Here is a 20,777-nt window from a genome sequence, read left to right on the forward strand (position 1 = left end):
GCTAAACCCAGAAAAAACTAAATTTTTCTTAGTATCCCCAAACGACAAAATCAAGGAAACTGCGCTACATGTTAACGGTCTAGACTACTGTATTGAGCAATCCTTAAAAATACTAGGAGTCACCTTAGACAAGCATCTCACACTGGAGAAACACACTGACCTAGTGTTTAAGAAAAGTATCTCAGTGCTCTGGAAACTCCACACCATTAAAAAATACTTTGACGACACCTCCTTTTGTCTGCTGGTCCAAGCTTCTATTCTTAGTGTCCTAGACTACTGTAACATCATTTATCTAGGCGCCTTCAAGAAAATCACTAAGAAGCTGAGATTGGTCCAAAATACCGCCATCCGCCTTATCTTTGGCCTGAAGAAATGGGAACACATATCCCCTTTCTACCACAAGTTGCACTGGCTGCCATTCGAATCCAGGGTCCTATTTAAGTTCTCTTGCATCTGCTACAAAACCGTATCTGGTATGTCACCAGACTACCTTTACCCCCACTTCAACCTAAACTATAATAATAAGAGCTCCCGCAGAATAACTATGTTCGCTTTTCCCTCACTGAAATCGTGTCATCTTAAAAGATTCCTCGAACGAACCTTCTCTTTTCAAGCGGCCAAACTAAATTCATGGCTCGCCCAAATTATACTTGACGCCTCTTCATACCTCCACTTTAGAAAAAAGCTCAAAACTCTACTTTTCAATGGACCAAATCCTTAATGCCCCCCTCTTCCGCATTAATCGTTCCCCCTCGCCACACTAGAAAAATAGAAAAACAGATCAAAATCCCTTCTTTGCAACTGAGCAAATCCTTAACCCTCCCCTCCCCCTCCTCAACGCTTCCCACCTTCTCCTTGTTGCCCCCCCTCTCATCTAATATGCTCTGTTCCCCCTTCTCTTAAATCCAGTTGTATTCTCTTACAGTACTTACTGTATATGCTCTGTATTAGCCCTTAACCCCACCCAAATTGTCAATGTAAACAAGTTTTGACCTTTCGATTGCCTTGCTATGTTCCTCCTTGTTCAATCGCACTGTATGTAATTCATCTATTTGTTGTGAACCGCCTAGAACTCCCTGGTTATGGCGGTATACAAAAAAAATAAATTTAAAAAAAAAAAATTAAATTAAAAAATTTATTAAAAAAATTAAAATTAATTAATTAAATTAACCTCTAGAAAAGGAGAAATAATGAATATCCAGTTCACTTGACTTGAGAATAGAGGGAGAAACTGGCAGAGCAATCATATCATCAAGCCAGTTTCTTCACATAATGAAGCCTCATCCCTTACTCCTGTCACAAAGATAAAATATCTTTTCCTGAGATGCTCCCAAGTGGCAAAAAAATGACAAGACTACGAGATCTGTGAGGGAAATAACAAAAAGCAGAACACAAATAGGGGTCCTTTAACTAAGGTGCGCTAATTATTAGCATGTGTTAAATGCTAAGACGCCGATAAGGATAAAATGGATGTCTTAGTATTTAGCGTGCACTAGGGGGCAGATTCTGTATAGGACACCGGTCTCAGCAGCCGCCTAAGAAGCGGCTGAGAATCGCACACCGGCATCCTATACAGTCACATCTACTCTAACAGACAGACACCTAACTGCCCCAATTTTCTAACTGATGCCCATGTCACAGGCGCCGGTTAGAGAATTCTGCCAGATCCCTTGCTATAACGTGATCGCGGCACGAGACTCCCCCATACCCCATGAACCTTACCCCCCTCTCTCTGACAATTCTTCCCCACCCCACCCCTTATCTGGAGGGATGCTTACACTGGCCTAAGACTCTGATTGGCCCAGGTGCCTAAGGCCCCTCCTATGAGAAGGCCTTAGGCCCCTTCTGGTGCATACCAGAAAGCACCAGAAAGGGGAAGGTCCACCATTTTGGAGTGGTGGGCCTGCTGGCCAAAGGGTGCAAGCATCCCTCTGGATGGACTTTCTCAAACCAGGGGTGAGGGGCAGGAGCGGGGAGAACCTGCAGCCTTGGGGTATCAGAGGTTCGGGGATTCACAGCAGGAGGGAGTGGGCATCCCTCCTGGCAGTTTTTGACAGGAGGAGGGGGTAGAAGGGAGTGGGCATCCCTGCCTGGCTGCTTCGACAGGGGGGGGAGTAGGGGTTCCAGGGCAGTGAGCATCCCTCCTACCCGGCTGCTTTGATGGGGGGGGGGGAGATAGGGATTCAGTGGCAGGAGGGAGTGGGCATCCCTCCTGCCGATTTTGGCGGGACTTGGGTGGGGGGGGTCTCCTGCTGCAGCTGCTTAGCTGATCGCAGCAGGATTCCCTTGCCACAATCAGCTCAGCTGTCAAATCTATTTGAAATGTAAGCCAGCATTTTGATGGCCTACATTTCAGGCATCTGTCACGGCCCTAGGGAGACGCCTAGGGCCACTTAAGCTCGCCCAAGGCCACTTCTGGGCAAAACCTCACCCATGCCCAGCCTTGGGCGAGCTTAAAGTGTCCCGAGGTTTCTCCCTTGACAAATGCCTACAGAATAGGCATCCTGCCTCGAGTTTCTTTTTTTTTTTTTAATGTGCATCCCAATTGATTGCTAGACAGTGGTAGGACGCCCATGTATAGAATCAGCCCCTAACTGCACTAATTATTAGCGTGCGCTAAATTGGTCAGCACACCTTAGTGAAAAGACCCCCATAGAATGGAATTTGTAAGAAATCAAAGAAGCTTTTTTTGTAATAACACAAACACACACAACACACCAATCACATGGAGCAAACCTGCCATGGGAAAAGAGCAATAACTCTAGGTATGAAAAGGAAGCACTGTTTGAGGCACTTTGGTCACAAATACAGAACACAGAAACACCTTCAACAATTAAGTGCATAATTAACAACATCAGATACATTACAGACAAAACCAATATGGAAACCTTTAAGCTGTCAAACACTGGAGAAGCGGAAACAGAAATCTATTTTCTCCCGCATTGCGATAAAAGTCAAATATAGAAGAGATGCACTAGCACTGAAATCAAAATATTTCCCCCAAAGAATAAGCACTATCAATCGTAGCCTGATCAGAAACAATACTGCCCATTCTTTCATTTTCATTTTCTCCTCTATAATCCTGTCCTTTACCACTTTGCATATTACTTGGATAATATACATAGAAGCTGTCATGCCAAGAAAATGTCCTGAAACGAAGACACCAGGATCTCAAGGACCGCAGCACAACAGACCTGAACCTTCCCGGGCTCCGACACTACCCAGTCGCTCCAGAGCCGCGGTCGGTAACCTACGGAAGCTCCCGGCTGACAATCCACAAACGTAGCGACGGCTGCCGGATGCAGCGCCCCCTGCTGCCCTGGATGACCTCGCCCTTGATGGCTCCATCCACCACTGCGAGAATGGCTACCTCGGATCCGCCCTCTATCGTTCCAGGAACTCGCGTAGATGTCAGGGCTTTCCGGTACCCGGAAGCGAGCAGTTCGGTAGGCTCAGTGGCATGAGGGAAACCGGGAGAAAACGAGGGGAGGCACCGCCTCCGCTGCAGTGACCGTCTGGAACACCGAGCTAGGAACGCAGAGCTTTCCGTGCTACATTATTTCCCGACTCCGGGCTTTTGGAGTTAGCTCATGGCTTGCTTTCAGCACTAGCTCAAGGTGAGTTTAGTTGCATTCAAATACAGGAGGTATTTCCCTGACCCCTGAGACAGTGGAGGATTAAGTGACTTGTCCAAGATCACAAGGAATCGGTTAAAAAGGGTCAGATCATATATTTTCATCAGCATTACAATCAAGTATTCTGTCGCTACTTAACTATTGCAATTCATTACTTTCTGGAATTTCAGTGAACCTAATGAAAAAAACTGCTGATAACAGAACACCACGGCCAAACTCATATTCTGTAAATCAAGATTTAATCACGTTACTGCCGCTTATCATTTCTATAGTGCTACTAGATGTTCACAGCACTGTACATTAGAACATTCAAGACATGGTCCCTGCTCTGAAGAGCTTGCAATCTACTAAACAGACAAACATGACAAGTAAGGGGTTGGGGAGTTCATTAGGGTTACCAGATTTCCTCTTAAAAAAAAAGAGAACACTTGGCCCTGCCCCAGGACCTGCCTTGTTCTGCCCCCCCCCCAGCCCCTACTTTTGTGAGCCATAACATTTGCTACTCCAGTAGAAGCAAGAATCCTTGCTCCATGCAATGTGTTATGATTAAAATTCAAGCACCTTTCCAGCGACATTGTACCGTTGCTGTGGCGCCTTGCTGAAGAGCTTATGAGCACATTTAAATATTTAAAAGCCTTTAAATGTTATATGAAGATATTATTTGAGAAACTTGTCCAGTATTGATGAGAGGAGTTTTTTTTGTGTTTTGTTCTACATCCATCTTTGGCATTAACTTTTAATATTCAACTTTCTTCCATTTTTTGCTTCCTCCTCAGATCTATTTACATTTCTATGTCTTCCCTTCCTATCTATGTATACCATTTTCTCCTTCTTTCTTTTCCCCTATTCCCATCTATCCATAAACAGCATTTCTTCCATTTTCTTACCTTCCCCACTCCTCCCATCCCTATGCACCATTTCCTCCCTTGTTCTCCCCTTCTCCACCCCTCCCATCCCTGTGCACTATGTCCTCCCTCCCACTTTCTCTCCTTCCCTTCCATCCCTGTGTACCATCTCCTCCCGCTCTTATGGTCGACATCTGTCTTCCTTCTTTCCCCTCTCCTTTCCACAGTCTGACATCTCTCTCCCCCCTCTTTCCTTTCTCTTCTCTTTGTGGTCTGGCATCTCTCTGTCTTTCCTTCCCCTCCCCCTACCTTAGCCAGGAATCCCTCCCTCCTCCTTCCTTTCCCTGGTCTGGCATCTCACTTGCACCTTCTCCGCACTGTATGTCTATATCTGTAAATGAAAATACTGTTTGTAACCAAAATATCAGAAGTCCATGTTAGGAATTTATTCTAAACTTTACATTATACGTTTATTCTATTTACAACTATGCTATTGTAACCCACCTCAAACTCTGCTTAGGAGGATTTGGTAGGATATAAGACCGTATATAAACAAAGTGGGATATCAAGTTTCAAGTTTTATTAAAATTTTGTTATATCGCCAAATCAAATTTGAAGGCAGTGTACATCCAAAGGTTAAAAAGTACATATATTTGTAAATACAAAATACGAGAGTTTAAGGTTGTCATACAAAGACTTGACAAAACAGACAAACTGGGAACGGGTAGAACTACATTCTTTAAAACAGAAAGCACAAATGGGAATAACACAAGGAGAGGGATCAGGTGTCAGGTAAGTCAATAGAAACATAGAGTATGACAGCAGAAAAGGGCCAGCGGCCCAACAAGTCTGCACACTCAAGAACCCTCCCTCCCTTGAGAATCCATCTTTTAAGCATTCCTCTGGAGCGACCCCACCTGTCTGTCCCATCGTCCCTTGAAGTCGAGCATGGTACTGGCCTCGATTACCTGACGTGGAAGACCATTTCATCGATCAATTACCCTTTTGGTGAAGAAGTATTTCCTGGTGTCCCCATGAAATCTTCCCCCTCTGAGTTTTAGCAGATGCCCTCTTGTCGCCGTGGGACCCATAAGAAAAAAGATTTCTTCCTCCACCTCAATGTGGCCCGTGATGTATTTGAATGTTTCTATCATGTCCCCCCTTTCTCTGCGAGAGAATATAAGCGCAGCCTGCTCATATGGGAGGTCTATAAGTCCTGAGACCATCCTGGTGGCCATTCGCTGAATCGACTCCATTCTCTTCACATCCTTTTGATAATGTGGCCTCCAAAACTGAACACAATACTCCAGGTGAGGTCTCACCATGGATCTGTATAACGGCAGTATAACTTCAGGGTTTCGGCTAATAAAGCTCCTTCTGATGCAACCCAGCATTTGTCTAGCCTTTGCTGAAGCTTTCTCCACCTGATTGGCAGCTTTCATATCTTCCCAGATGATTACTCCCAAGTCCCGTTCTACTACAGTTCTTGTTAGGTTTTCACCATTCAGTGTGTATGTTCTGCATGGATTTCCGCTACTAAGGTGCATTACCTTACATTTTTTGGCATTAAAATTCAGTTGCCAAGTACTGGACCATTGTTCCAGTAAAAGTAGGTCCTGCTCCATAGTGTCGGGCACGGTTGTGCTGTCGGGTTCTGCTGCGCTGCCCACAACGTTGCATAGTTTAGCGTCATCGGCGAATAATGTAATTTTGCCTCAAAGTCCCTGAGGCAGATCCCTTACAAAGATATTAAATAGTATTGGGCCCAAGACCGAGCCCTGCGGCACTCCACTAGTCACTTCCGACGTTTTTGAGGGAACACCGTTTACCATCACCCTTTGAAGTCTGCCGCTAAGCCAGTTTTCTACCCATGCAGTCAGTGTTTCTCCTAGGCCCATCGTATTCATCTTGTTCAATAACCTACGGTGTGGGACACTATCAAAAGCCTTACTGAAGTCTAAATACACGATGTCCAGGGATTCTCCCCCATCCAGTTTTTTTGTTACCCCAATAACGTTCAGGAGTGTCACATCGTTAGTAAGACGGTTATATATTAAGGGCTCCTTTTACGAAGGCGCGTTAGAACCTTAACGCGCAGAATAGCATGCGCTAAAAAGCCCCGCGTGCTAGCCACTACTGCCTCCTCTTGAGCAGCACTAAAACCGCTAGCGCACCTTCATAAAAGGAGCCCTAAAAATGTCCTTAAACAGGTAGGTTTTTAATTTGGACTTAAAGTTAGTCACTGATGTGTCTTCTCTTTCAGTCCAGGTTACTTCACTCCAAGACAAATCCCAGACTGGGATGTCATTTCTGCTACCAGAAATATCAGTCAGTTTTGAAAAACATCATTTTTGAAAGGTTTATATACTAGTGTAATTTGCTGTCTAGCTATATCTGTTTGGGATCCTGGATTCTGTTTGATGCTTTAATGGCTGCTGAAATGAATGAAGCCTTTCCATTGGGAAGGATATTTAAGGGAGGAAGAGCTGTCTAATGGTATTACAATATGCCAAAGAGTGATTTCACGTATGAATCATTAATCCAACAGACAGATTTCTTGGTTAATAATTGTCCTGAGTTACCCAATATTCTGTTCCATTGCAGCCTGAGAGAACATTTCTTTGTCATATCCTCTGTTTGCAGATAGAAGAAATTAAGCTGATACGTAGGTAGTGAAATGACTAATATATCATACCTACAACAAGGAGCCTGACATTGCCTTTCCCATATCCTCAAATTGTTGTGTGTTCTTATTAATAATAATAATGATACATTTTATTTTCATACCGCAGTACCTCTCAGTTCTATGCGGCGTACAATAATGAGAAGCTGGACAACATAGCTATAATACATCAGTAGCAGCACGTAGCGCAGGTTTTAGCGCTGGCAGCGGCGGTAACTGCTCCGACACTCATCGGAATTCTATGCGCGTCGGAGCAGTTACCGCCGCTCCACGCTACGCGTTAGTAAAGGAGGGGGGATAATTAATAATGTCAGACAAATTTATCAAAGAGATAAGTTTTAACATTTTTCCTAAAGTCTTCATAGGAATAAGAAGCCGCAGTTAGACCACTTAAAGCTTTACTCCATTTACCAGCTTGGAAAGATACAGTTCTTTCAAGAAATCTTTTATACATATATTCTTTTAAGGGTGGAAAAGAGAATAAAGAACAGCCATGGGTACAGTGGTCAGTATCAGAAAGTCTGAAATGTTTCAGCATGTAACATGATGCATTACCAAACAGTGTCTTATAGCTAATACAAGCAAATTTGAAAAATATTCTCATTAGAGGTCTGCACGGGAACTGGGATCACGGGAATCCTGCGGGTCCCGCAGGAATCCCCCCCTAACCCACGGGACTCCCACGGGGACCCCCTTCTGGCTCACGGGATTCCCACGGGGACCCCCCTCTAGCCAACGGGACTCCCACAGGGATGGAAGACTTTGGAAGCAGGGTTCGTCCATATAATATAATGGACACGTCAGCCTTAGTAAAAGAGGGGGTTTATAAGTTAATTACCTGAACAGAAAACAAAAAAAGGGTTCCACCAAAGAGATTCCACAAGGAAAACAGCAGCTCAAACACAAAAGAAACTGTGGAATTGATGATCCTGTCAGAAGTAATTGCTGCTTTTTATGGGGACGGGCGGGGATGGAGGTAATCCTTGCGGGGATGGGTGGGGACGGAGAGGATCCTGGCGGGGATGAGTGAGGACGGAGAGGATCCTGGCGGGGATGGGTGGGATTTCTGTCCCCACGCAACTCTCTAATTCTTGCTTCAACTGGAAGCCAATGCAATTTCCTAAAGTAAGGTGTTTGTTATATGTTCAGATTTTTTTTCAGATTATAGATCAGGCGAACCCCGTATTTTGAATAACTCTCATTTCATCAGAGGCATCAGTGTTTGATTGAGACAGTGATAATAAGGCCATTTTCAAGAAATGTATAGATAAAACCTTAATGGAACATTTATCTGCATGGTTTGCTTCTTTAAAAAAAGAAAGTGATATTTACTCTTAATTGCATGCCAGTGGCCTAGGTCCGACTCCTCAGTACTTGTGCATTCCTCCTTTGATCCCGAGTGTGATGACTCTGAATCCCACCGCACTTTTTTTTTTTTTTTTTTTTCTGAACATAGAGAACTTTGGAGGGAAGGCACCAACATAGTCGAGCGAAGTATTGTAAGTAGCATTGCCAGAAATTTCCAGTCGCAGCCATGATTTATTTGCATTGGGCTCACCCATGATTATTTCATCAGAAAAATATGGTAAAATAAAAAAGTAATTAACATAACAGGATTGACTCAATCGTATGTGTAAACAAATATGGATAAGGGTGATAAGGGCTGATTCTGAAAGCACTTAGAGCTAAATGCACTAAACAGGATCGGTAAGTGCTTTTTCTTCTTTTTTTATGGGGTAGATATTGTGCATGTGTAACACATGCGCAGCATATGTGCCCATTAAAAAAAGTGCCGGTAAGACAGGGAAGCTTTTTTTGATCGCTTTTTTTCTTGTGCATTGTCAAGTGATGTTAGTGCATCAGTCACTCAAGTAGTTTGCATGGGGCTTTAATATTAAATAGCTAGTTTGCAGAGAATGGGCCATTGAGGGGGGGGGGAAACACACGGTAAGCTGTTTTGTGCATTGGGTTGGCAAATGCGATCGTCAACTAAAACAGTCAAAACTGGTTTAGCAATGATCGCTGACATTAGTGTATCTAGGTCTTGGACATACAAAGTACCATAGTAACCGAAGGTACTTTCTGTGTCTCGGTGCTTTGAAAATGAGCCCCGTAGTATATTTGGATTTTCAGAAGGCATTTGATAAATCCTTCATAAGAAACTCCTCAAGAAATTAAAACTTCTCAGGGTAGAAAGCAATGCTCTATTATGGACTGGAAACTAACTTAACAAAGAAGGGATTGAATGATCATTTGTCCACGCAGAAGAGTCTCTAGTGGAGTGTCTCAAGGGTCTGTACAAGCTGGAGAAAAAATTCCTTAAAAATGATTAACTAGGTAGATTCTCGTTCTTAGAGATTTACAACAGTCATTACTTATGCCTTGAAAAGAGCTCTGTAATATTTGATCTTCTTTTTGAGATCTGCCAGGTATTTGTAATGTGCCACTGTCGGAGACTGGATGCTGAATCCTGAAAACCCGACTGGATTGCGGCCCTCGAGGAGGGACTTTGACACCCCTGGATTAGATGGACAATGATTATGCTCAAGTACCGGAATAAATTCATGTAATTCGCTCTGAGCTCCCCTGGGAGAATGGTATAGAAAAGTGAATAAATAAATGCATGCCGGTAAATAAGAAGAGGAAATGTTTCTCCTTTTGCAAATTTTCCTATTCTCTATATGAACAGAAGACAAGTCATGCTAAGACCAAGCTCTACCGAGTTCAGCATCCAGTCTCCGACAGTGGCAGATCTCAAAAAGAAGATCAAATATTTCGGAGCTCTTTTCAAGGCATAAGTAATGACTGTTATAAATCTCTAAGAACGAGAATCTACCTAGTTAATCATTTTTGTACCTGGGACAATAGGGGAGCAGGTGACTTGCCTAGGGTCACAAGGAGCATTTGTTGTAGTTGGAAACATCCTGTAAGGGAGCAGGACAGGCTGGCTCCCACAATGGTCTAACCCAGGGGTAGGCAATTCCAGTCCTCAAGAGCCGGAGCCAGGTCAGGTTTTCAGGATATCCACAATAAATATGCATGAGATAGATTTGCATCTCAAGGAGGCAGTGCATACAGATCCATCTCATACATATTCATTGTGGATATCCTGAAAGCCTGACCTAGCTCCGGCTCTCGAGGACCGGAATTGCCTTCCCCTGGTCTAACCTGTTGGACAGAAGGTGAGTTTTGTGTTTTCTCTTGAGATGTCTGGCTTGCTTTTTCTGCTTACCTGTACTACTTAAGACATTTGTTCGGTATCTGAGCTACCCACAACATGTCCAAGAGCTTAATTGTTTATTGAAAGCTTCTATACCACTACTAATGACTGGGGAGTCCATCCAGAGTGGTTTAAATGAGCTTCTATAATGGTGTTACAATACATGAGCTTCTGTAAAGGTGTCACAATACAGAGTTAGCGTTTTCTGAGATGGTTTTCAACACAGATACATTTATATCGAAGTGTATTAGCAGCGCTGTGTTTGTGGGTTCCAGTATTAGAATAACAGGGAGTGCTTCAGGGTAGGATTAGTTGCATTGAGAGGGTTCTCTATATTAACAAAGCAAGCATCATAGCAGGGCAGGGCAGGTAGAAGCAAGTTGCACTGGCTACAATATTGGAGAGTATCTCATTTCTAGCCTCAGGGTGGAGTGAGGTGCATTGGTAGAGCTAAGCTTGTGGCTTCTAATACTTTTTAGCAAAAAAGATACATTAGCAGAGGTTAACATGGAGTAATGTTTCCAGTTGGGTGTTTTGCATTTATCATAAGAATGAACCTCATTCCTAAACCAGGTTATAATCTCAGCCTCTCAAATTTACTGCTAGTGCTTTCTTGATACTTGCATTGTGCCAAAGAGAATCGCCTTCTGGAGCTGGCAGTCATGTGTGGGTCTCAGTAACAGCAGGGGGATCCTGCAGGTTAGGATAAAGTAATGTAATGTAATGTAATTTATTTCTTATATACCGCTACATCCGTTAGGTTCTAAGCGGTTTGAAGAAAATATACATTAAGATTATAAATGAGAAGTAAGAAGGTACTTAAAAAATTCCCTTACTGTCCCGAAGGCTCACAATCTAACTAAAGTACCTGGAAATTAATAAAGAAGAGAAAATAAAGATGGTTGAAAAAAGAAAAATTCTATGTGAACTTATAGGATGGAAATTAAACTGACAGTGAAGAACTGTATGAAAAATATGAAAAAAGTGTGTAGCAGATGTAGATGCTTCTGACCTCTTCTTTTGTTGTTCTCTCTGTAGTGTGCTGGTCTCATGCTGGATGGGAAGTGGAAGGCATGGTTATGGAGTACGGGAATGAAGACCTCCTTGTATGTCACTACGTGCCTTTGGCTGAGTCTGGGGTGCATTGTTTTACTTGCTTCAAATGGATACAATTCAGAACTTGTCCCTGACGTTGAGTGCCAAGGCCTAGAACAGGCCTCTGGAGAAGAGCTGTCTTGGGCCGTGCACTTACAGGCCCAAGATGGGGAGCATAGCCAGCAGGCACTGCACAAATTGGCAGATGAACTTGCCCAAGTCACTGGCCTGGTGAGCAGAGGCCAGATTGGTGAGCTAAAAGACCATTATCTATTCAGCTATGAGGGACGAGGTCGGTGCCAGGGAGAAACTGAAGCAATAAGGAAAGCTGTAGCCGCATTGTTTGCACAACATGACAGTGTGCGGTGGCACTCAGAGCAGAAACCTCTCAAGCGCTACAAACGGAGCCTGCACTTTAATGACCCCAAATATCCACAGCAGTGGCATCTGGTAAGGTCATGGACTGTACTGATAAAAACAGGAGGTTTCTTATCCTATCTACTTTTAGGATCTGATTCTATAAATGGTGCCTAAAAAAATGGCGCTGGCTGCGTGTCAGTCACACTTAGGCACCATTTACAGAATCGCAACTAGTGTCGCCTATGTAAAAACTTAGGGCCTCTTCTATTAAACTGCACTAGCAGTTTTCTAGTGCGGGGAGCCGCGCTGCTCCCGACGCTCATAGAGTTCCTATGAGCTTCAGGAGCAGTGCGGGCCATTCAGCACGGCTCTCTGTGCTAAAAACTTCTAGCGCAGTTTAATAGAAGAGGCCCTAAGGCACCCGAAGTGTAGGCCACGGATTTAAAGGCCTACATTTCAGGCTCCTAAGTTTTGGAAGAATCATGCTTTGCGGTGCCTAACTCCCACTCTGCCCATAAAAATGCCCACTTAGGCATTAAGTGTCATGAAGTGACATTTGATAGGCACCTATCACCCAATTAAATTTTTTATTTTCTCAATTACTGAGCCTGTTAAATGTATTTTGCCAATTAAGTTAGGCACCCTTTATAGAATCAGCCCCTTAGTATCTATAGGAAAATACTGACTCGGATCTGTTTAACACAGCTGAAAGCACGTTATTATACTACAGCCTTTCTGTGTATCTTAGGAACAAACAGCTCCTTTTAGTCCAGCACTGAGACTCTGAAACTGCTCTTCACCATGTGTTTTATGTTTTATTAAAACTTATTATACTGCTTGTTCTTACGACAGGTCCAAGCAGTTTACAAATACTGTATACAATATTTAGAAAGGAGCTCCACTTTTAAAATAGGACAGATCTAAACAATTCATACAAGATATACAACATTTTTGTAATACGAGTACATACAGTATACACCCGTCACATCATCACAACTGAGCTGATGGTTCTTCTCTCTGACACTGCGGGAGTGTAATGTCTGTTCTAAATGAGCAAGGTCTTGCAATATGAGCACATACAGTATACACACATCACATCATCACAACTGAGCTGATGGTTCTTCTCTCACTGACGCTGCAGGAGTGTAGGGACTGTTCTAAACGAGTGAGGTCTTGCAATACAAGTAGATACAGTATTTTGTATTAAAGTTTTTGGGTTGTGGAACGAATCATCTAAGTCTCCATTATTTCCTATGGGGAAATTTGCTTTATACGAGTGCTTTGGATTACAAGCATGTTTCTGGAACGAATTATGCTCGCAAACCAGTACAATAATTTGCCTGCCGCCAATCACCTGTGCCTGCCTTCTGCCCCGATCTCTGACACCGGCTGACTTCCTGCCTACGCTGGAGGGACGCCTCTTCTTCTCACCCCCGGACCAGCCGTGGCAGCTGCCACGGTTTCATCAAGCAGCCACGGGGCCTTTGCTAGGCTGGCCCACTTGGATTATGCGAGGCAGGCCGGCCTAGCAAAAGCCCCGAGGCTGCCCGGGCTAGCGGATGCTGGACAGGAGAAGCAGGGAAGGGAGAAGGGGCACTACTGGACAGGGGGGAGGTAAAAGGAAGGAAGAAGGGCAACTACTGGACAGGGGGAGCAGGGAAGGGAGAAGGGGGTACTACTGGACAGGGGGAGGTAAAAGGAAGGGAGAAGGGCTACTGATGGACAGGGGGAGCATGGAAGGGGTGCTTTTGGACAGGGGGAGGTAAAAGGAAGGGATAAGGGCTACTGCTGGACAGGGGGTGCAGGGAAGGGGTGCTGCTGGACAGGGGGAGGTAAAAGGAAGGGAGAAGGGCTACTGCTGGACAGGGGGAGGTAAAAGGAAGGGAGAAGGGCTACTGATGGACAGGGGGAGCATGGAAGGGGTGCTTTTGGACAGGGGGAGGTAAAAGGAAGGGATAAGGGCTACTGCTGGACAGGGGGTGCAGGGAAGGGGTGCTGCTGGACAGGGGGAGGTAAAAGGAAGGGAGAAGGGCTACTGCTGGACAGGGGAAGCAGGGAAGGGAGAAGGGGTACTACTGGACAGAGGGGAGGTAAAAGGAAGGGAGAAGGGTTACTGCTGGACAGGGGGAGCAGGGAAGGGGTGCTGCTGGACAGGGGGGAGGTAAAAGGAAGGGAGAAGGGCTACTGCTGGACAGTGGAGCAGGGAAGGGAGAAGGGGTACTACTGGACAGAGGGGAGGTAAAAGGAAGGGAGAAGGGCTAATGCTGGATAGGGAAGTAGGGAAGGGGTGCTGCTGGACAGGGGGGAGGTAAAAGGAAGGGAGAAGGGCTACTGCTGGACAGGGGAGCAGGGAAGGGAGAAGGGGTACTACTGGACAGGGGAGGTAAAAGGAAGGGAGAAGGGCTACTGCTGGATAGGGGAGTAGGGAAGGGTTACTGCTGGACGGGGAGAGGTAAAAGGAAGGGAGAAGGGCTACTGCTGGACAGGGGGGATCAGGAAGCAAAGAGAGAAAGAAAGAAAGAGGTCTGAATGCCCCATTGTGCTAAAAGTTTACACATCTATTCTAGCACTCGTTAATGTAATGGGCTTAAACACTAGTACTGTATATAAATTAGAAAAACTAAACAAAATAATTAACCCGCATGGACCCCTATGGAAAGACACCTGCAACATCAAAGATAATAAAAGAATGTGGAGAATAAGAGACCTCAAAATTTATGCACCTTCCTATCATCACTTCAAAGTCATGAGAAGTGGGACTGCAGGTGAGCAACAGGACAACATTCTCTTCTTCCTTTTTGTTTGTGCTTTAGTGTGTGCTCTCGTATAGATTTCTTTATTATTTATTTCAGTATCTATATACTACTTATTACCTAAGTGGTTTACATACAGGTACTCAAGCATTTGTCCCTATCTTTCCCGGTGGGCTCACACTCTATCTAATGTACCTGGGGCAATGGGGGATTAAGTGACTTGCCCAGGGACACAAGGAACAGCATGGGATTTGAACCTACAACCTCAGGGTGCTGAGGCTGTAGCTCTAACCACAGCATCCATTGCCATTCCAGTACATATTACTCCTGCTCTGATAAGAACATAAGAATTGCCGTTGCTGGGTCAGACCAGTGGTCTGTCATGCCCAGTAGTCCTCTCACACGGCGGCCCTCTGGTCAAAGACCAGCGCCCTGTCAGCACATCTAAATGTTTATTCTCTTTTGGTTTTAGAACAATTCCAGAAGGCCAGGGATGGATATAAATGTGACAGGTGTATGGGAACGAAACGTGACAGGGCGAGGTGTGACAGTAGTGGTTGTGGATGACGGTGTGGAACACACGATTCAGGATATCGAACCCAATTATGTGAGTATCCTCTCCAGTCATGCTCACCAAACTCCACAGTGTGGCTATCTTTTACAGTTTGTTATAGTACTGCTTGTAGTATTTCGACTCCCTAGAGATGGTCTTTGATGAACTCGGGTTGCTGATCAAATGACAGCATGTAGTTCTCACAGTCCAGATTAAGTCACTTCCCTCTGTTTTTTCTTTCTGAGAATCACTCAGTTTCCAAATTCATGGATAGTTTCCCATTGTCCCTTAGGGATGAGGACTATTTTTATTTCAAGCCCCTTGGCTTCTGTCCTTTTTGGTTTGCTCATAGTCTTTAAAGCTTTGAGTTCTAGCTAGGAATAGGAATTTTGGTCTGATTCTCTAGAGGACGCCAATCTCATGACAGTCACGCATTGGCGTCCTTTAGAGAATCACGCCTTCTTTTTTCTAACAGACACCTTAAATGTAGGCTAGCATTTTTACAGGCCTACATTTAAGGCATCTGTCTTGTGCCTACGAGATGCACAGGGTCACTTTCGGATTGCCTGAGGCTACTTCCGGTGGAAACCATGCCAGCCATGGACATCTGTTAGTGTCCCTGTGCCAGCCATGGACATCTGTTAGCGTCCCTGTGCATCTCCATAGGCACAAGTTGGACACCTACAATATAGGCATCATTTCCCACATCCATTAAAAAAAAAAAATTAAAAAAAAAGTGTGTCCTGATTGGCTGGTGAGACGGAGGTAGGACATCGTTTGTAGAATCAGCCCCTTTGTGCCTAATGCAGGTGATTAGATGGGTGCACCAGATCTGGATTTTTTGCTTCGGGAACATTGTTTTCCTTTCTGATGGATACATGTATTTTATTGGGGGGAGGGGAGGAAATTGGATGATTAATATTTTTATTTAATGATTGGATTTCTGTTGTATTATGAAAATTTCATTGAAGAATTGTTGGGTGGGGGAGAAAGGGTTATAATTTCTACTTTAATGGATTATATGTATAAGAATGTCAAGTGCTGTATATTTTATTAGTAATGTAATGTTTTAATATTAATCACTTGTTTGTCAGATTTAAAATGAATAAAGAATTTCAAAACAAAAAAAAGGCTTCCAGTCTCAAATAGCATTTGCTGAAATGAAGTAGAATGGGATTAAGGTTGCCAACTGGGTCTAGATTCACCTGACAATGTTGATCCAGTCCTGGGTTTACCCCATTGCATGCAGGGACTTGTAGTTCTAATTTCCTCATTGAATTTCCTAAGAATAGCAGGACTACAAGTCTCTGCATATAGTAGGGTAAACATAAGATTGGATAAACCCTGTCAGATGACTCTGGATCTAGTTGGCAACCTTAAATGGGATTGATCACAAAACATTGTATTGGCTCAGACCAATGGTCTGTCAAGCCGAGCAATCTATCTCTTGAGAGAAGTATACAATATATCCTAATGGGGGACATTAATTCCCTGGTGTTCGCTCCAAGCTGTAAAAGGTGCTCCCCAAACTTATCTGGCTAGTAGCTACTATTGAATCTCTTTCAGAATTTTTTTCAGACCTCTCTTTAAACCCTTCTCTTTCTTCTTGCCACTACAGTTTAGAGTTTTTTGTGGGCAGCAGAAAATGAAGTTTCCAAGTTATTACATATTTGATATACCGTTTATCAAAGGTTATCTAGACGGTTTACAATGCTAAACTTTAATAAGAAAAAAAAAAAAGATAGAGGAGGCATTCATAGTTAAAATATCAAGGATAGATCAGACAAAGACATATGGTGACAAAGGGATCCGTGGGTAAGGGTAAATAAAGTACATCGAGATAAAATAAATTTAAGGGGTTGAGATAACTATTATTTATTATTTCTAAAGCGCTGAAAGGCGTACACAGCGCTGTACATACAATAGACATACAATAGACAGTCCCTGCTCAGAAGAGCTTACAATCTAATTTAGGCAGGACATTTCAGGGTTGGGAAGGTTATAGAGGGTCTAGGTATCGGACAGCAGTGAGGGGTAGTTAAGCGTTGAAGGCAGTTTCAAAAAAGTGGGCCTTTAGCTTGGATTTGAACACTGCCAGGGACGGAGCACGACGTATAGATTCAGGCAACCTGTTCCAGGCATACGGCACCACAAGAAAGAAAGGACAGAATCTGGAGTTGGCAGTGGAAGAGAAGGGTACAGATAAGAGGGGCTTTCCTGACGAGCGAAGATCACGGGGGGAGCACAAGGGGAGATGAGCGAGGAGAGAGATCAGGAGGCTTCAGAGCGCATGCGCTTGTAGGTCAGCAAGAGGAGATGGACGGGGAGCCAATGAAGTGACTTGAGGAGAGGGGTAATGTGAGAATAGCGGCTCTCGGAATATAAGTCGTGCAGCAGCATTTTCAACGGATTGAAGAGGCGAGAGACAGGCGCGCGGGAGGCCCGAGGGAAGTACATTGCAGTAGTCTAAGCGCGAGGTGACGAGAGCGTGGACAAGGATTTTGGTCGTGTGTTCAGAGAGAAGAGGACGGATTTTGATAATGTTGTAGAAGAGGAAGCGACAGGATTTGGTGGTCTGTTAGATCTGAGCAGAGAAGGAGAGAGAGGAGTCGAAGATCACCCCCAGGTTGCAAGCCGACGAGACAGGGAGGAGGATAGTGTTATTCACAGAGACAGAGAACGGTGAGAGGAGGGAGGCGGGTTTGGGGGGAAAGATAAGGAGTTCAGTTTTAGCCATATTCAGTAGGGAAGGGATAACCCGTCTTAAAAGCGGTTTGTGGTTATTGCTCTGTTTGGCCAGGAGTGTTGTGATTTCCCCCTTTTTTTCCCCATAGCTGGTAGGCATCCCTAAGAACATAAGAATTTGCCTCCGCTGGGTCAGACCAGAGGTCCATCCCGCCCAGCGGTTTGCTCCCGCGGTGGCCCCTCAGGCCTATCACCTGTGCAGTGGTCCCTGACTATTCTTATAACCTAGCTGAACTCCTACCTGTACTCCTCAATCCCCTAAATAGGAAGGTCTTTAATTTGCATCTGAATTTGTCAAGGGAGTCTTCAAGTCTGGTATTGGATGGTAGAGCATTCCATAGGGAAGGTGCTGTGACAGAGAAAATAGTGTTGTGCGTTTAGAACAGTTCTTTTATGGATGGGATATTAAGCAGATATTGATTGTTGGAGAAATATTTTTAAAAAGCCACCCACTGAAGATATGCAACATAAGGATAGCAGATGCAAAGACACGAGAGGGTTATAGCATACAGCCATACTTGGACTCTATGGCAAGGTGCAGATTCTGAAACACAAAGCAAAAGATTGTGGTCTTTTTCACGATTTAACAACATGAAGGGCTAGCCCTCCAAATACAGGATAGTCGGCCACCCTTTGGTAGCACAGTTAATCCAACACTGGTAATATAAAACCAAAGTCTGACCTCTGAAATCTGTTTTAGTGTCCTGAGGGGAGTTATGACTTGAATTCCAATGATCCTGATCCCATGCCCCACCCAGACAATGAGAATGACAACCATCATGGAACCCGGTGTGCTGGCGAGATTGCAGCGGTGCCCAACAATAGCTTCTGTGCAGTAGGAGTGGCATATGGGAGCCGAATTGCAGGTATGCCCCCCTCTTGGAGACATTCATGAATTTTACAGGGCTCTTTTGGTTCATTATCAGCCCTTTGGCATGGGATCTTTCTGTATTTTGCTTATACTTTAGACTCTCAGTTAACCGGCACCATGGGGGATTGATAGGTGCCGGATAAATGTCATTTCTGGTTGCTTGAGAGTTACTATTAAAAATAGGCCTGACTAATACTATGCCATACCATAAACTGTTCCAGACAAACTACCGGACATGTGGTAGGCAAAGCATGGACGTACTCAGGTGTGGCATGCCAAGTTTACACTTAAATTTCCACCAGAAATTGATTTTATTTTCATTTTTCTTTAAATTTTTATAGTATTTCTTAGATTTTTGTTCTGGTTGCTTGAGTTCCGGTTAACGGAGTGTCTACTGTATACACAAAGAGTAAGAACAGATTGGTATAAAGCATATCAATCGTTTGGAGCATGAGTTTTTATTTGCATTTAGTTTCTGTGAAGTCTGAAGAAGAAACAAGCCTGGCTGCCATGATAACTCTTGATAACTGATATAAAAGTGAAGGCAGTTGTTTTAACCCATAGAAATGGACTGGTTTGGAAATTTTGTGTTCCCTGTGAGCAAATAGAAGTATGACATTATATACTTGCTGACATCCACACAGAGCGAAATGGGCTTAAGGTAAAAATAGAAATAATCCTCCATATTCTATACTGGCTACTAAAATTGCATGTGTAAATTTGACCACATGGCTAAATTGTGCATGCAATTTAATTGTTTAGCAAGCCAATTGGCTCCTATATTTGGTGCTAATTAAAATTTACATTCTATAAAGTGGTGTGTGAATTCTAATGTGGGGATCTCAAAAGGGGGCATGGCCGTGGGAAGACCATGAGCAAGTCAAATGGTCCATCCAGTCTGTCCATCTGCAGCATCCACTATCTCCTCCTCTCCCTAAGAGATCCCACATGCCTCTCCCATGCTTTCTTGAATTCAGACACAGTCCTATGTCTCCACCACCTCTACTGGGAGACTATTCCATGCATCTACCACACTTTCTGTAAAAAAGTATTTCCTCCGATTACTCCTAAGCCTATCACCTCTTAACAACCTCTTTCTATGCCCTCACACTCTCGAGTTTCCCTTCAATTGAAAGAGATTTGGCTTGCTTATTTATGCCACATAAAATATTTAAATGTCTCTATCATATCTCCCCTCTCCCGCCTTTCCTCTAAAGTATACATACTGAGATCTCTAAGTCTGTCCACGTAAACCTTATGACGTATCTTCCTACTTGGGGTCATGATGCCAATAACGCTTATTGACATTCATTCTTACCAGAACACCTGGCCTTGGTCACACAATGCAGAGCACAGATAAACATTATAGGACCACAAACTAAAAGTACTAATATACACAAACAAAAGCCTAAGATGCCAGACTCTGCATGCAGTACAACATCAGAGAAATATAAACAAACGCATTTCTTCCTGAACAGTGCAAAATATAGACAGCAGATGTAAATTCTCAGGACTGACATATTTCAATCACTGAGTTGAAAATAAAATCATTTTCCCTACCTTTGTTATCTGGTGATTTTATTTTTCTAATCATCTTTTCCCAGTCTCTGGCTACAATTCCTTCTGTCTGTGCTCTTAACTCTATTTCCTGGACTTTCTTATCCATTTGCTGGTTTTCTCTCCTTCACTTTCTGCCCTACCTCCATCTTTGGCATTAACTTTTAACATTCAACTCTTCCCCTTAGCAGATTCTTACTCAGCACCTCTTCAGGACAAAGAGCAGCTGAGTTCTGGATTACCTTTTTGTAGAAGTGCATCTAAACTGAAAGTGATGTAATTAATGCATGATCTTTTAAGTCAAGAGTCCACTTAATGAGAGATAAGTCATTTTGTCTGGGCTTCTGATCAAGGAGGGTGGATTTTCGGAGTTGGAGTACATTACAAGAGTTAGGGTCAGTTACCCAGGAAGTTACAATGGACAGCTTGACATGGACATTCAAAAAGGTTGCTAGTGCAG

The 20,777-nt window shown here is 43.8% G+C and overlaps 2 protein-coding genes across 9 annotated transcripts in view; one reads left to right on the forward strand and one right to left on the reverse strand.

The window, feature by feature from the left end:
• RNF214 (ring finger protein 214) overlaps positions 1 to 3,362 on the reverse strand; it is a 58,170-nt gene extending 54,808 nt beyond the window's left edge. Inside the window, exon 1 of one of the 8 annotated variants that reach the window (XM_033918975.1) lies at positions 3,195 to 3,362. Coding sequence is in view for 3 of the 8 variants with exons in the window: in XM_033918970.1 (XP_033774861.1) it covers positions 3,094 to 3,135 (42 nt within the window). In the remaining 5 variants the exon portion in view is untranslated. Of the gene's footprint in view, positions 1 to 3,093 lie in introns of all 8 variants that reach the window. The other 7 variants (XM_033918974.1, XM_033918977.1, XM_033918970.1 and 4 more) reach the window with 7 other exon arrangements.
• A 44-nt stretch (positions 3,363 to 3,406) lies between these two features.
• Positions 3,407 to 20,777, forward strand: part of PCSK7 (proprotein convertase subtilisin/kexin type 7) — a 55,345-nt gene continuing 37,974 nt past the window's right edge. Inside the window, exons 1-4 of the mRNA XM_033918968.1 lie at positions 3,407 to 3,617; positions 11,422 to 11,928; positions 15,064 to 15,198; positions 18,590 to 18,755. Coding sequence (XP_033774859.1) covers positions 11,434 to 11,928; positions 15,064 to 15,198; positions 18,590 to 18,755 — 796 coding nt within the window. The 5' untranslated portion in view covers positions 3,407 to 3,617; positions 11,422 to 11,433. The remainder of the gene's footprint in view (positions 3,618 to 11,421; positions 11,929 to 15,063; positions 15,199 to 18,589; positions 18,756 to 20,777) is intronic.

This window comes from Geotrypetes seraphini, chromosome 13 (assembly GCF_902459505.1).
Source record: "Geotrypetes seraphini chromosome 13, aGeoSer1.1, whole genome shotgun sequence".
NCBI lineage: Eukaryota > Metazoa > Chordata > Amphibia > Gymnophiona > Dermophiidae > Geotrypetes > Geotrypetes seraphini.